At 53.3% G+C, this 15,162-nt stretch overlaps 4 protein-coding genes across 4 annotated transcripts; 2 read left to right on the forward strand and 2 right to left on the reverse strand.

Annotated features, from left to right (window-relative positions):
* Positions 1 to 1,841: 1,841 nt before the first annotated feature.
* Positions 1,842 to 5,355, reverse strand: PG985_009109 (uncharacterized protein; the record flags this gene model as incomplete). Its single annotated transcript, XM_066828877.1, has 3 exons — positions 1,842 to 2,814; positions 2,874 to 4,813; positions 4,879 to 5,355. The coding sequence occupies 3 exons, from the start codon at positions 5,353 to 5,355 to the stop codon at positions 1,842 to 1,844; spliced, it is 3,390 nt and encodes a 1,129-aa protein (XP_066683789.1).
* Positions 5,356 to 5,695: 340 nt separating this feature from the next.
* PG985_009110 (AMP-binding enzyme) lies at positions 5,696 to 7,945 on the reverse strand (the record flags this gene model as incomplete). Its single annotated transcript, XM_066828878.1, has 3 exons — positions 5,696 to 5,798; positions 5,863 to 7,450; positions 7,519 to 7,945. 3 exons carry the CDS (start codon positions 7,943 to 7,945, stop codon positions 5,696 to 5,698), a joined length of 2,118 nt encoding a protein of 705 aa, XP_066683790.1.
* Positions 7,946 to 10,828: 2,883 nt separating this feature from the next.
* Positions 10,829 to 11,737, forward strand: PG985_009111 (uncharacterized protein; the record flags this gene model as incomplete). The annotated part of the gene is made up of 4 exons (XM_066828879.1): positions 10,829 to 10,907; positions 10,974 to 11,102; positions 11,206 to 11,513; positions 11,540 to 11,737. The coding sequence occupies 4 exons, from the start codon at positions 10,829 to 10,831 to the stop codon at positions 11,735 to 11,737; spliced, it is 714 nt and encodes a 237-aa protein (XP_066683791.1).
* A 1,419-nt stretch (positions 11,738 to 13,156) lies between these two features.
* Positions 13,157 to 14,781, forward strand: PG985_009112 (Homocysteine synthase; the record flags this gene model as incomplete). Its single annotated transcript, XM_066828880.1, has 5 exons — positions 13,157 to 13,206; positions 13,269 to 13,323; positions 13,379 to 13,462; positions 13,530 to 13,889; positions 13,945 to 14,781. The coding sequence occupies 5 exons, from the start codon at positions 13,157 to 13,159 to the stop codon at positions 14,779 to 14,781; spliced, it is 1,386 nt and encodes a 461-aa protein (XP_066683792.1).
* Between the last annotated feature and the right edge of the window lie 381 nt (positions 14,782 to 15,162).

Consider the following 15,162-nt stretch of genomic DNA (forward strand, 5'->3'; position numbering starts at 1 on the left):
TTAGTCATGTTCGATCAGTGAATTCACGTAGCTCCCCGCAGGAACCCCGTTGGCCATTGGGGGCCCGGAACCAAGCGTAGGAACTGGATACGGCACAGGTACAGTAAAGGATACTGTGCTCTTGATGCTCCACACAGTTTGTAGGAATATGACCCCATCTGGGAGGGTGCCCCAATGGGCAAGGTTTGCAATGGGCAAGGATTGGGGCAAGGGTCGGGTAGGGTAGTAGAGGCAGTATGGAGTACTAACTGGTATGATTTTTGACTAGGTATAGCGTAGTAGCTGGGCTGTCTACTCGGCTAGGTGCATTATCTCTGCAGCTTGCAGGAATCTCATGATTGGCAATTTCAGGAACATGGGGATAGGATTGGACGCACTCTGTTGTTTGGTGGAAACACACCTTGGTCGATCAGGGCGACGACGCCGCATTTACCATTTGCAGTAGCAATCGTCGTCCCATCACCGCTTCTCGGGGGCACTCTATTGGCCAAGGGATGGATCTCTCGCATGTCTAAGGGGCCATTATTATGTAAGTCAGTCACGAGTAAACGTTTATCCCCCTTTCTCCCGTATGGAGCAACTACGTAATTGCTGCGATGATGTGACTACCCGTACATACATCGTATATTTGATCGTCGTCGGTCACACCCTTGGCAAACATGTGTAGATAGGCTAGGTACGCATCTTGGTCAGTGTACTACACTACGCTTCTATCAATCGACTGACATTGATCGATATTTGAAAAGCAGTGACCTGCCAAACCACCTGCCACCCCCAGGAAAGTACTGGGTCGCTTGGTGGCTTCTCTTTGTCGTTGCGCGTCGGCTGTCGGTCTGGGGAATGTTCTCTCGGCCAGATATAAGGTTGAGTGAGGGTCAAGGAATGGTCTGCAAGGCGGTCTAAGCGTGTGGTGTGCCGCCGACAACAGGCGCCCCGTAGTAAACCTGCTTAGTAGGGCCGACTGACCCATGGGGGATTTTCTTCTGGTCGTGTGTGTGTCATCACGATTGTCACTTTTACCTAACTTGCGACAACAGCCTTGCTTATGTACAACACCTTTTACTTGCCTTGGTTGCCGCGGTTAGCCGGCGCGGCCGCGGCGCGACTTTTCTTGTTCCTGCCTCTTCATCTTCTTTTCCCTGTCTCTTTTCGGTCGTTGAGACTATCACAAGTAGAAGCCAATGGTAGTAAGCCTTATACAAGCGCCACTTGCTGTTCTCGCGAACTGCCAGCTAGCAGACATCTATTGTCATTGCTTGAGGCGATATATGAGACTATCAGACCACAGAATTGTGGCCCATGCTGTTCTAGAATTTCGCGGAACACTCACTGTACACATGCTGGACGCCTGTCAAGAATCAAGATACGAGACCGGGCTTAGTAGGTTAGGTAGTTGCAACTGCATTGGGATATATTATATATCTGTCATTTAAGGCCGACAGCGATCATCCCTCCTCGCAGCGATGGCGATAGTTCGTGTCCGCCCCAGCGACACGCGAGTCAAAGCCGGCCCGCTCACTAGTGGTCTGCGAATTATACCCCTGATGTCTGGCCAATTCAGCCGATTCCACCACGTGTGTCTTCCAGTATGATATGCATTGCTTGTCCGACGTCTTGTCCAGACGCCGCTCTTCGATGTTGGTTGGAATGAGGAGTCGGCCAAGTTGTAGACGCGTTGAGGCCGTAGTCGCTATTGTAATACCTCTCGTGTCGGTATTGATACGCTCATCTCTGCTATGCATGCTCATGCTCTCTTACAATCATCTACGCTAAAATGCAAATACTCCTCGCTTATAAAGGAATATTCCCGCCTGCTCATGCACTCGCTCGCTTGCAATAATTTATAAATGGTGTCCGGTGGTTTCTTCTTCGTCATCGTCGTCCTCATACGCCAAGTCGAACTCCGGTCCAGTGAGGTCGAGTTCGGACTTGTTCTCGGCCTCGAGGTTCTCGAGATCCAGATCCAACAGACCATTGCGCCAATGGGTTTCGCGGACGGCGGTGAAGGAGGAGTAGTCCTGCGTGACTCCCCTCAGCCGTGCGATAATCTGCTGTTCCTCTTCCCCTCCTAGCTGCTGTGCTAAGATCAAGTTACTGTTGTTCTCCTGTTGTAGGCGCTCGACGTCCTCTAAAAGCGGCTGACTCGGGTCGCCGTCCACGTGGGCCTCGGCGCGGTAGAAGCCACATACCGCGTAGTTCGGGCCCTGGACCACGCCAATGGTGGGATCCGGATGCACCTGGAGCACGTGTTGCTCGAGGTACTCGTTTCTTTGTGCTTTCGTCTCGGCGTGCGAGGGTGTGGTTGAGGGTGGTGGCGGGACCTCTGGGTGTGGTATGAAGGGCCGGGGCCGGCGGATGTTCTTTTGCTGCCCGTCCATCCGGACACTCCAGAGACCCGTCGTGGCCGTCGCGATGGGTTCCACTTCTTCTCTTTCCCCCTCGTCGAGGCTTAGGAGGTAGACCCGACCACTTCCATCGCCAACCGCCAGTTGCGTCTTGTCGGGGGAGAAGGCGCCCGAGGTGATGGGCCCGGCGCATTCAATGAGATCCCGGACCAGAATGGCTTTTCCGCGGCGGATGTCCCATACTTTCACCACCCCATCCGATGAGCCAGTGTAGAGTCGATCGGTCGAAGAAGCCCACTCGACGAACTTGACACCCACATCCTCCCTCTCCCTATCTCCGAAGAGCTCCTCCACAGGCTCGCCATGGGCCAGAACGCAAATGGGTCTATCCGTCAAAGCTGTGTCCCAAACATAGACGTTGCCATCTGTACAGCCAGCGGCTATGTACGCATATACCGCACTGTTCTGCCTAGACAAGTTGTCAGTGATAAGATGCAGAACAGAAAGGGCATGCGGCATGACACAAACCTGAAGGCCAGTTCGTTGATGTCCATGGCACGGCAGTCCAGAATCTTGATCGAGGTCCACTGCTTGTCGGGGTTCTCCTGGAAGATGCGAATCTGCGTCTTGACGTCACCCTCTGCCCGTTCGATTCCAGTCCCCTTCGACGTGGCTGCGGCGAAAATATTCTTCGATGGATGCCATGCGACCTCGAAGACGTTCTGAGTGGCAGCGCTGTTCACGCTAACCTGCCGCTTATTCAACGTATCCCAGAGGCAGAGCTCGCCGCTGTTCTGCTTGTCCTCGGGTATATCTTCCTCGTGGTCCGTCAGGCTTCTGGGCGAGTATCCGATCAGCAGTAGATGCTGTACCTCTGGGGCAAGGCCCCATCGGATCGCCGCCGGAAAATAAGCCCACTTGTCCGAGGGTACGTAATCTTCGTCGTGCACTTTCGTGCAAGAGTAAGAGTCGTAGGTGTGGTACACACGTCCGTTCTTCGAGTGTACGCATATCTGGTAGACACGTACAGCGTCTGTTGCTACATCAGCCCCGGTGGCTACCATGCTAACCGCACGATGGCCATCGCCGGGTATTTCGACCCTGCCTTCATACTCCGAGGTCAAGACAAAGTTGACGCGGCCACTATGCTCCCATGTGTCCACGGCCTGCATGGAATCGCCTTTCACCTTCCAGACCTTGACGGTTTTGTCGAAACTCGATGTGAAAGCCAGGTCATTGTGCCTGTCGTAATCCGATGACACCACAGATGTGTAGAGCCATGGATCCTGACTCTCAACCATGGACTCCAGGGAGTTGTCGCCGGTACTCACCACCGGCCGCGGAATGCGGTGGTCCGCAAATGCGCGCAGGGTCCCTTTTGATGACCCCAAAAGGAGATTTCCAGGCTTGTTGTATTGCTGGTTGTGGGAGTCTGAATGCGTCGTAGTGCCGCAGATGAACCGGTCTCGGTCAGAGATCCAACTGATAGTCATGATGTCTCCCGCGCAGTTCGTCCACTCGACGCGCGGCTCGAACGAATCCTCTCGGTTGGCCGCGAAAGCAGTCCGCAGGTTCTCGTACCTTCGCATAGCACCAGACCCGAAGGGCCGTCGTCCTGCGATCTCACGTGCGTACAAAAGAGACGGAACTACGGCACTGCGCCGGACATCCTCACAGGCACCCGTATCATCGCGACGAATAGACACGGCTTGCGACGACGCATTGACTTTGCGAAAGTACAGGTCGTTTACGAAATTTCTCAGGTCATCCGTCGATCTAGTCATCAAGACATCGGGTGGTCTTTCTGGCGCGAAAGGCATGTATGAAGCGTCGTGGGCTTCAAATAGCTGATTGAGCTGCCTGTACTTCCTAGCTTTCTTAAGTAGGTGGCGCAGGTCTTCTAAAGAATCCCGCGACGAACCCGTGAGGCTGCCAAACAGAGACCGGGCCACTTTTTGCACATACTCGACTTCGGGTTGGGTGAAGTCAACGTGAACCACGAGCGGCTCCTCTGGAAGACCGGGACTGGGCAAGCGTGCCCGCTTCCCGTGGTAACCAAGCAGACCTTCTCTGTCGGCCAAGAGGAGGTATGGCCGTTCCCGCAAGCCAAACCACGTATTATGCTTCTTCGGATTTCCTGACTTCTTCAGAGTATCAACTACCTTGCCGGACTGCCAATCCTTAGCCTTAATCCGGGCTCGAGCTCGCTGCGGGGTGATTGGTTCCTTCTTGACTTTTGGTGACGGTGCCGAGGGCATATTACATATGTCGGACGGGGGTTTGGGTCCTTCGTGGTTGTTGTTGTAGTCGTCATCATTATCGTAATACTCGTAAGCTCCAGCTTCAGCAGGGAGGTCGAAAGGCCGGTCGTTTACGGGTGCTATTTCTTCCTTTTCAATTGAGGGCAGAACAGCTGGTGTAAAGTCGCCGTTGACTTTGGGGACGATCGGAAGCGCGGATGCTCTCTTCTGTAGTATGTACGATCAACACACGAGCTCAAGGTAGCCCGCCTGGCCTGGCATGAATGACCTACCTCAAGCGCTTCTTGTACGAGGCGCTCTGCCGATACTCGTACATGATCTTCGAAATCCGGAGACAGACGACCGCGGTTGTGACTGAAATTGTGCTCGAAAGCCTTATCTTTCTTTACAATCTTGTCGAATATGGCCTCTTCTAACTTCTTGCGCTCATAATTCGTGTAGTCGTAGGCGCGCACCTGGGCAAGGGCCCTTTCTATGTGTGGGAATACTTGCGTATTCAGGCATCTCTTCAGTGCCGCATTTGGTTCGATGTCGGTCTTCCGTCGCTTCGCTGGTCGTTCCTGACTTGACGCGTGCCGAGGCGCGTCGCGGGGCGACGGGAAGTGGTTGCTTCCGAATGAGTGGCGCACATTGGGGGAGTTGCCGGCAAACGATACGCGCTGCTGTATGCCCTGCTGCTGCTTTTGGTCCTCAATATCGTCGTCGTCGTCCAGAGTCAAATCCACCACGTTTGATGGGAACTTCTCCATCTTGGTCACACATCTCGTAGGTGATAGGTAGTGCTCTAGGGTAGCTAAGGGATATTATTTCTAAATTCTAAGTATCCTCTTTTAAAATCACGCTAGCTTTAAATAAAACGATTTTTAATAAAATAAATTAAAGCTTTTATATTTATTTTATTATTAGAATTAATTTACTTTATTATAAATTAAAATATTATTAAAAACATTTAAAACTTTAAATAAAATAAATTTAATTTTTTAATAATAATAAATCTTTACTTTTTTATTAAAAATAAACTTGACGAAAGGGATAAATCGAAAGAATTCGAGCTAGCGTTTTCCTCTACATATAGTACAACGGATAAAACTACAGTCGCGCCTTGATCGGGTTCTCAGCATTGATCTCAACATACATGCGGTCGATCTCGGCCCGGTACTTCTTAGATGTCTGGGGTCTCTTGAGCTTGAGACTACTAGGATGTTAGTACTGTTTTCGGAGCAAAAACCAAGGGGGATATTATTTAAGGGACTTACGTATGTGTAAAGAGACCGTTCTCGATAGAGAAGGGTTCAATCTCTAGCACGGCCTTGGCTATCCGCTCGTACCCGTTGAACTTCGCCTTCTTCGCGATACCGTCGAGATGCTTGATAAAGGCCTTAACCACTCTTTGGTCTTGGCAGGCAGCCTTAACCGCCGCCAGATCATCGGGGGAGACTGTGTTCTTGACAATCTTGCTGGCGAAGGGTGCAAAAGTAGCCGGGTCAACTCCGAAGACACCAACCAGGTGGGACTGGGTCGAGTCACCGTGGACGAATGCCATAGTCATGAGATTCGAGTTCGCCATCAAGGAGTTCTCCAGACGTTCGGGTGAGACATATTCACCATGTGCAAGCTTGAGCACGTTCTTCTTGCGGTCGATGATCTTGATGCGGCCCATCTCGTCAATCTCGGCAACGTCGCCGGTGTGGAACCACCCGTCAGCGTCTTTGGACTTTTGGGTCTCTTCCTCGTTCTTGTAATACTCGCGGAAGATGCAAGGTCCTCTCAGGCAGAGCTCGCCCCGCGGCAGAGGCTTGTCGGTGACATTGTAATCCAAATCGGGAATGGACTCCAAGCAGATTTCCACACAGGCAGCGGGGGCGCCAATGTTTCCGGTGCTGAAATCGCCACGCTGTTGAAAGGATGCTACCGCGTATGACTCTGTCAGACCGTAACCCTGCGTGAAGAAGTTGCCGAAGGCAGCCCGCAAGAACTCGTGGACGGCGGGGTCCAACGGGGCACTGCCGCTAACCATCGAGTGGGCCCGGTCCAGGCCGACAGCTGCACGGACCTTGGGTGTCCAAATCCGGTCGTACAGAAGGTGTGTGTTGTACGCCTGGCCGGGCGGAAGTCTCATGTTGGCAATCTTGGTATCGACGACACGGCGCGAGAGCGCACCCTTGAAGCCATCTGCCTCCACCGTTTGCGCCTTGATGCCAGCCGCAATGCGATTGTACAAGCGCGGTACCGAGATGAAGCCCGACGGCTTCAAGATCTTCAAGTCGTCAACCAAGCCAATCATGTCTCCGTGGAAGAAACCCAACGCGGCACCTTCGGCAAAAGCCGACTGGTCGACCATCCGCCCGTAAATGTGGGCCAATGGTAGATATGACATGGAGGAGTCCTTGTGAGACATGTTGCCCGAGGTACGTGACGAGCTCACGGCTGCCAGGCAGTTTCTATGTGTCAGGACAACACCCTTGGGGTCGCCAGTAGTACCGGACGTGTAGTTGATCGTGAGAATATCGTCGGGACTGGGAGCTCTGTAGGGAAGTGCCGCCTTCTTGCCAGCTTCCTCAACGCCGTCCATGGACCAGATCTGGACACCATGTTGGGCGGCGATCTTGTTGAGCAGAGTCAACTTGTTGTAGCCTTCTGGCTCACCGGCATCCAGGGGGTCCACGCAAATGATGATCTTCAGGTCGGGAAGACGGGGCAGAACCGCGAGAATAGTCGGGATGTGGGGCAAAGAAGTAACAAGGCAGGCGAGTTCGGCATGCTTGATGATATACTCGGACGCATCAGGGCCAAGAGTTTCGTAGAGTGACACGGTGTACAGAGATTGACCGGACAAGGCAACGTCTAGAGTACGTCAGTGACCTGCAAGCAGTGCGCAAGATGAAATCGCATCAGGCTGAGGGCCCGCTTACCTGTAATCTGCCATTCAGCTCGGTTCTGGCACCACAGCCCGACTCCGAACTTGTCGGCAGTTATGCCAGCTTTCCGGTGAATATCGAGGATACCAGAGCCGAAGTTCTTGCATCGCTCTGCAACTTCTTCGTATGTCTGCCACACATACTGGTTTTCCCAGACCTTGGTGGCTGGGTTCCAGGGGCGGGTGCCTAGGCACCTGTTGCCTGGGAAGCGCTTTGCCGAGTCCTGGAAGAGTTCGTGGAACGTGCGAACATTGGGATCGAATGTCTCGAGCAAGGGGCCGTCCCGGAAGCGCCAATGGCGATAGATTGCACTGCGGCCTTCGATCGCGGTCCCAGGAACCGGGACACCATAAGGGGAGCCGGCTGGGGGCGGCAGGGCCAATTGATCGATACGCGCCTTCACCTCGTAGTTGGGGGCCATTTTGGTTGGGAGGGTGCAGGCAAACCAACAAACAGTCTGGGCAATTTAGGCGGAATCCGCAGTTGGAAATACTGAAGTGTTATGGAGACGCGATATGTGCTGTGCTACGGACAACGAAGCGCGAGAATGCAGGTTGACGTCTAGAGGCCTGGACTGGGTTAATCGATAAGGAGTTGGAGGCGCGATGATGAAACAGCTCCGGCAGGCCAGCACCGATGTCGCGACTGCAATGGGAATGGCAACTGAACGCGGATCGTCACTGGAAGAATCAAAAGGAGGAATTTGCGATGGGCGGGTATGCGATGAAGGAAATAGTTTAGTGTTCTTTTTTTGCTATGCAGGCTGACTACATGAATGGGTGTTTGTAGAGCGAAAGGGAAGTTCTTGGGATAGGAGCAAGCTACCTCATCGTACCAGGCATAGCCGACTAGCTCCACAGTTGCCGAGGCGTTCGGCGCTCGTGATAGACCACCAAGCCATTTCCTGCTAGCGGGTCACGCCCCCTATCAAAAGCCGCATGTTCGCTCGACTCATTAATTCTCCGGAATGCCATTGGATGGTTCGACGTCAGCGGAGTTTATGACAAGCCCGGGGAAAGCTATGTATGCCCAAGAGATGCCGTCCGGGGAAGCTGCGCGATTGGCCCTAAGCGTCAGCAATGGCGTCCTCACGTGCCAACCGCCCGGGAATCCTCATCCATTGGGATTACTCGGAAGTAACCTACATGTATGTATATACTGCATCTTCCCGCCGTCTGACGGGCTTCAGCATGCAAGGTGGCTGAGACTTCCCAGCTGGAGGCGAGAGCGTACATATGTACGCACGTAATCTATCGAAACATTTAGCCACTCCAAGCAACAGTCAATAGTGTCTTCAATTCCTCGTCCCGCTGGCGTTGTTCGCCAAGTCGGGATAACCTCAATCTGGCATGATGCTGCTGCGATACTGGCGCGGTTAACTTGGACAAAGTCGGCTCGACTGGCTTGCAACTGACTCGACCGAGTTGTGCACAGGCTAGAACCGAAGAGCGGAAGAAGATCTTGCTCCACGCTCCGGCACCCGGAGTATACTCGACGAAGCTTATTTCATGCCCAAGACTCTGGCGTTCAACCGACACGGGGCCATTTCACTACTAATAAAGTCGAACGCCTGTGCCCTCGTGCTCGTTGCCAAGGTAGCTTGTTCTCGTGTCTTCAACGGTCTCCCCAGTTCTAGAACTCCGGGCCTGCCAGCAGCAGTCCATTTTTCGCCATTGCGATGCCACCGATGCCACCGATGCTACCGAATACTACACGCTAGCATTTTCAGGGTTCGCTATCCAGATCTAGGGGTTGGGAGCCGGTAGGGGCCCCCCCCCCCCCCAGGCGGGTGACAAAAAAGAATTTCCCGCGAATCCTTTTAATAACTTTAACAGAGCATAGCACCACCTAAAAGGGAAAGGAAAAATTAGAAAAAAATAGTTAGAGATAATTTATTTATTAAAGTATATTCTAATATTTTTTCCCTATATTTTATAATACGTTAAGTATTAATATAACGGTCGATAAAATAAAGGGCATATGAGGAGTACTTCTATATACGCCCTTTCGCGGTAAATTCTTTTTTGTCACCCGCCCCCCCAAAACCCGCCCACTTCTGTTTCGGCTGATGGAACTCGGGCCCCCGGCAGCCAAGCCATCTCGAAAAGGCGTTCTGATACCGTCCCAAGACTTTACCAAGACTTTCTCCAAACCCATCAGGCCCCGGGGCCCCTCCCCAGAGTGACCTTGAGAGGGGAGAGAGTCAGGCCTGATCGGGTCCTTATTTTTCATCGCCGCGATGGTCGCACGGAACGCTGTTTCAATCAGTGGTTTCTTGTTGCATCCAGTCTCTCTTTTCGTCTCTAATTCCGCATGCCAAGACAAAAAGGTCTTATGGGCTCCGGCTCTCTAGGCCTCTTCTAGGACTAGAAGAAACAAATTGACATTGATGTTTGAAACAGACGGCTAGTGGCCACCACTCGGAGCGGAGAGACAGAAAAGAAAGAATAGAACACCCCGTCTGGAATTTGTGTCAGTCGGTACAGATCAGAATGCGACGATACTTGGGGTCCCCGTCTAATAAGTCCTGCGAACACTTGTCACTAGCTCTCATCGTCGGGATTCTTCAGCGCAGCCTGGGAGACCTTCAGATAGACTTGGTCATCCGACTTGACTCGTCTCGTCTCTTGGTATATCTTAACCTTACACGCTATTTCTCTGATACCGTTCGTCTAACCGCCCACCACTGTGATCGGTTGAATCAAGAAATATGTTTGGGCGGAATCGTTCGGTATGCTGCCAATTCAAGAAAACCAACGACTCTTTTAGCAGTACGATTTACCGAGAGCCAAGCTCCTTTCTAGACCAGCATGGCCAGCAATCTGGCCTTGCATTGACGTGATTGGATCTAGCCCGTAGCATCGACATCCGTGCATGGTGGCATTCCATGTACGGCGCGTTTCAGATGGATTTCAGAGGTGCGCATCACCGCATAGGTTAGCAAGTTGATCGCCTTGGCATTGGGCAGGATACCCCGGCCTCATGTTTCTATACGGTGATGCTTTAACAGTCGCGACGTCCGCAGCGCATAAAGTGGGATCATTTTCTTCTACTCCTATCCGCTCCTCTCTTTTTTCTCTCCTATCATGCCTGGTGCCGTTATTCTCTTCTAAACCTGTGTGTGTGCCTTCTTCATAATTTTCTATTTGCTCAGCTCGACGCTTCGCCTATCCTACATTCTCTACACTCACTCAAACCATATACAGGCGACCGGACTGCTACCACCACTATACGAACGAAGTTGCTTTGCATGACTTCCCATCTCGACTCCCGTTTCCCCAACCGACAATCCGCGTCATCCAAGATGCCTTCCATGGTAATGTTGGGCCTGCGAGCTGCCCAGCTCGTCTTTGCCATCATCATCATGGGTCTCTCGGCTTATGGTTAGTAGCAGTGCCTGCACTGAGCCTAGTCTGGTGAACGAAGACGACTAACAAGAAATCGTATAGTTGCCAACTGGTACAACGTCGACACGTTGACCACCTCCCCGTCCCAGATCAACTGGCTTCTGTTTGTTTCCATCTACACCGTACTCTCAGTTGCCTACCTTGAGCTGGCCCCGAGATTTATGCCCAGAAGTATGTTGCACAGACCCCTCAAACTCTCATGACTCGGGAGAGGGCCGGGAATACGGAACCGGGAAAACCACAAGATCATTCTTTGCTGACAAAACGGAAACAGTCGCTCACCCTTACGCCACGATCGCCCTCGAAAGCACCAACGTGCTCTTCTACTTCGCCGGCTTCATCGCCCTGGCCGTCTTCATCTCCAAGCTGCTCTTCTGCCGCGGCACCGTGTGCGGAGCCGCCCGCGCCGACGTGGCGTTCGGCGCGTTTGAGTTTGCGCTGTGGATCGGCACCTCGGCCTTCCTGGCCAAGGACGTGGTCAAGTCGGGGTTCCGCGGAGGCCTCAAGGTGGGGGGCTCGGGCGCGGGGGCGGGAGCGTCCAGCTCAGCCCCCGGCTCCGGCCCGCAAATGAAGGAAAGCCAGGTCGCATGAGCGTCCCCGTCGTCCAGCTGCCCCGCCTGACCACCAACGGCATCGCCGTCCGCCGCAACAGCACCAACTCGCCCATGACCTACTCGGCCTACACCGAGATCCCCCTCAGCCCCTACATCTACCGGCCGTCCCTCGACGGCGACAAGAAGAGCCCGGGGCTGCTCGAGAGCAACTGGGAGCCCCGACGCCAGTCAAATCAGTTTCTTAATGTCTGATGAGGGGTGGAGGGGGAGATTACGGTGCGTTGGCGGCGTTGAGTGAAAGGGAGAGGGGCAGAGATGGCCAGTCGCCCATGAAAAAGGGATTCCTCGACTTTTGCTTAGTTGAGGAATACCAAGGACGACAAACTTGCGGGCCGTGAAAAAAACAAAAACAAAAGCATCAATTACTACTAAACCATATTTAGAGGCGGTGATCACGAGGCGACATGGATACCAACGTGATAATGCACGTACAGCCTTGACTTGGGTCTAGATGACTAGTCGGCTAGCATGTTCCTCTTTTCGGGGTAATGAACAATAAGAAGAAGACGGGAAGGGAGTTTTAAAGGGTCGGGACGTGTGATACTCTACGCTTGCTTATTTAGTCACTTCAGACTCGAGATCAATTGTTTATGTTTATTACCTACCAAAATGACTGCTTCAAACGTGATGTGCATTGACATCAACGCGGCATGGCCTGCATGATGAAATAGCACTAACCACCCCCATTGAGATATATATTTGGGCTGCCCACGGCTCCGCTGAGGATATGCTCAGACGTGAAATGGTACGAGACTGGAATGGTTCAGTATGGCGTGCTCATCCCGAGCAAGCCTGGCTTACATAAATCTATTTCCTAAGCAATATTAGATCTCACAAGAACTCCACCCGTAGAATGTTGACCGGCTTCGATGCCAAATCCAGAAATGCACTTGTACGTTTGCCATGCGAGCCTAGGTAGGATTTGGGTTCGGCAAGGGGAATACACTTGCGCATTTCCACGCGAACCCCCACTACCCCGCGAAATACAGGCCTCTCTACCTTCCATGTACATCCTTCAAATACGTACATGATTCAGATAGCATTGATTGATGATACGACGAGGTCAACCGGTCCAGCAAAAGAAACCCGCCAGAAAACAACCGCGCAGCTCCTCTAAGGCATCAATTCATGAGAACGGGGCTCGCCTGTGGCCATGCCTTACAACGTAGATGTTAATGATACGAGGTGCCCTCAATTTCCAGGCCGACTCGGAGCTATTTGTAGCTGTGATGGAGGAATCGGTGCTGCGTCGACATGAGGACATCAAGCCATGTCGAGCACGCAATCCCGACTATCGCCAGCACAACCCCACTTCCCATCCTGCATCCTAGGCGCCACGGGAGGCCACTTTGGACGTAGGACTGCAGATTGTCTCATCGAGAGGGCAAGAGTAGGGTCCCGACCCGGAGGAGTGGGAGGGCATTACTCACCTAACTGCATCTGTGTCGAGGGACTTACCTCAAGTAGTACGAGTATAAATACATGGCCAACCTCGTGTCACAGATGTCCTACATGTACAATATTGACACGCCTCTATACACGCAACCAAGAGACCATTACTATTGCTGTCCCTTCGACTACCATTTACTTCTCTGAACTGCGACCAAAATCATGGCCGAAGAGCTAAGCAAGAACTTCGAGACGCTTCAGCTCCATGCGGGGTACGTGTGACGTTGTTGTCAAAGCCCGTCCGGTCTTGAGAAGTCCCTAATGGAAGAAACAGCCATGTGCCGGATTCGGCTACCCGGTCTAGAGCTGTCCCCATCTACGCCACAACGGTTCGTACACCGATATACCCCAGATCAACCATTAACTGACATATGTGCATCCCAGAGCTTCACCTTCAATGACTCGGCCCAGGGCGCGAGGCTGTTTGGCCTCAAGGAGTTCGGCAACATCTACAGCCGCATGATGAATGTGCGCACTTGAGTCAACCTCTCGGCTAGCCGTCGTGATCATATAGTCTAGCTAATCTGGAAAACAGCCCACAGTCGATGTCTTCGAGAAAAGAATGGCAGCATTGGAAGGTGGCGTGGCCGCCGTTGCCACAGCATCGGGGCAAGCGGCCCAGTTCATGACCATTACGGCGTTGGCACACTGTGGCGACAACATCATCTCAACGTCCAATCTGTACGGTGGCACGTACAACCAGCTCAAAGTGATGCTGCCAAGGTTCGGCATCACGACCAAGTTCATCCAGGGCGATAAGCCCGAGGACTTTGCCGCGGCCATCGACGACAAGACCAAGGCCGTCTACATCGAGAGCATCGGCAACCCCAGATACAATGTGCCCGACTTTGAGGCCATTGCCAAAGTCGCCCACGAGAAGGGCGTCCCTCTTATTGTACGTCCCGGCAGGTCGACGAGATACATACGCTCAGCAGCTGACTTTATTCTAGGTCGACAATACCTTCGGCGCAGGCGGCTACTTTGTGCGGCCCATCGAGCACGGTGCCGACATCGTCGTACACTCGGCCACCAAGTGGATCGGGGGCCACGGCACCACGATCGGCGGCGTCATCGTGGACAGCGGCAAGTTCGACTGGGGCCAGAACGCGGCCCGGTTCCCGCAGATGATCGAGCCCTCGGAGGGGTACCACGGCCTCAAGTTCTGGGAGACGTTCGGCGCCATCACCTTCGCGATCCGGATCCGCGTCGAGATCCTGCGCGACATGGGCGCCTGCCTGAACCCCTTCGCGGCCCAGCAGCTGCTGCTGGGCATCGAGACGCTCAGCCTGCGCGCCGAGCGGCACGCCCAGAACGCCTTGCGCCTCGCCCGGCACCTCGGCGCCAGCCCCTACGTCAGCTGGGTCTCGTACCCGGGCCTGCCGGACCACCCCAGCCACGCGACGGCCCAGCGGTACCTGACGCGCGGGTTCGGCGGCGTGCTGAGCTTCGGGGTCAAGGGCGGGGGCGCGGCGGGCAGCCAGATCGTCGACGGCTTCCGGCTCATCTCCAACCTCGCCAACGTGGGCGACTCCAAGACGCTGGCCATCCACCCCTGGACGACGACGCACGAGCAGCTCTCGGACGAGGAGAAGATTGCCTCGGGCGTCACCGAGGACCTGATCCGCATCTCGGTCGGCACCGAGCACATCGACGACATCATTGCCGACTTTGAGCAGTCCTTCAAGTCCGCCTCGGCGGCTACCAAGGACGGCGGTGCTGCTGCAGCTGAGGGAGGCGACCCCGAGGGTAGTAAGAAGAAGGACGAAGTGGCGCCTACTGTGGTCTAGAGACGAGAGCGACTAAAGACAGCCCGAAGCTGTATGTTTTTTTTTTCACGTAGTTATGTTTGCAATAAATACCCATCACATGCCCATATCGATTCCAGAATGATAAGAAGCCCATGTACCGGAAATGCGACTAGTGCAGAAGTGTTAGGTATGATATCCTTGTGCTGTATTTCCACCATTCATTTGTGCCGATGCCTTCGCTTTAGAGCGAAGGTATAGAAATTGAATAAGTCTATGATTGAATATGTCCAGGGTAGCTATCAATAATGTAAACTGAAGTACCCTCTGAACATAGTAATAGGACCAATGCCATCTAATAAAAAGCAGAAATAAAGAGTTTATAAATTTGTAGATTAATTTGGAACCTGAACCTGTTGTCGT

Source organism: Apiospora marii (genome assembly GCF_038362585.1).
Source record: "Apiospora marii strain CBS 49790 chromosome Unknown utg000005l_segment0_segment0, whole genome shotgun sequence".
NCBI lineage: Eukaryota > Fungi > Ascomycota > Sordariomycetes > Amphisphaeriales > Apiosporaceae > Apiospora > Apiospora marii.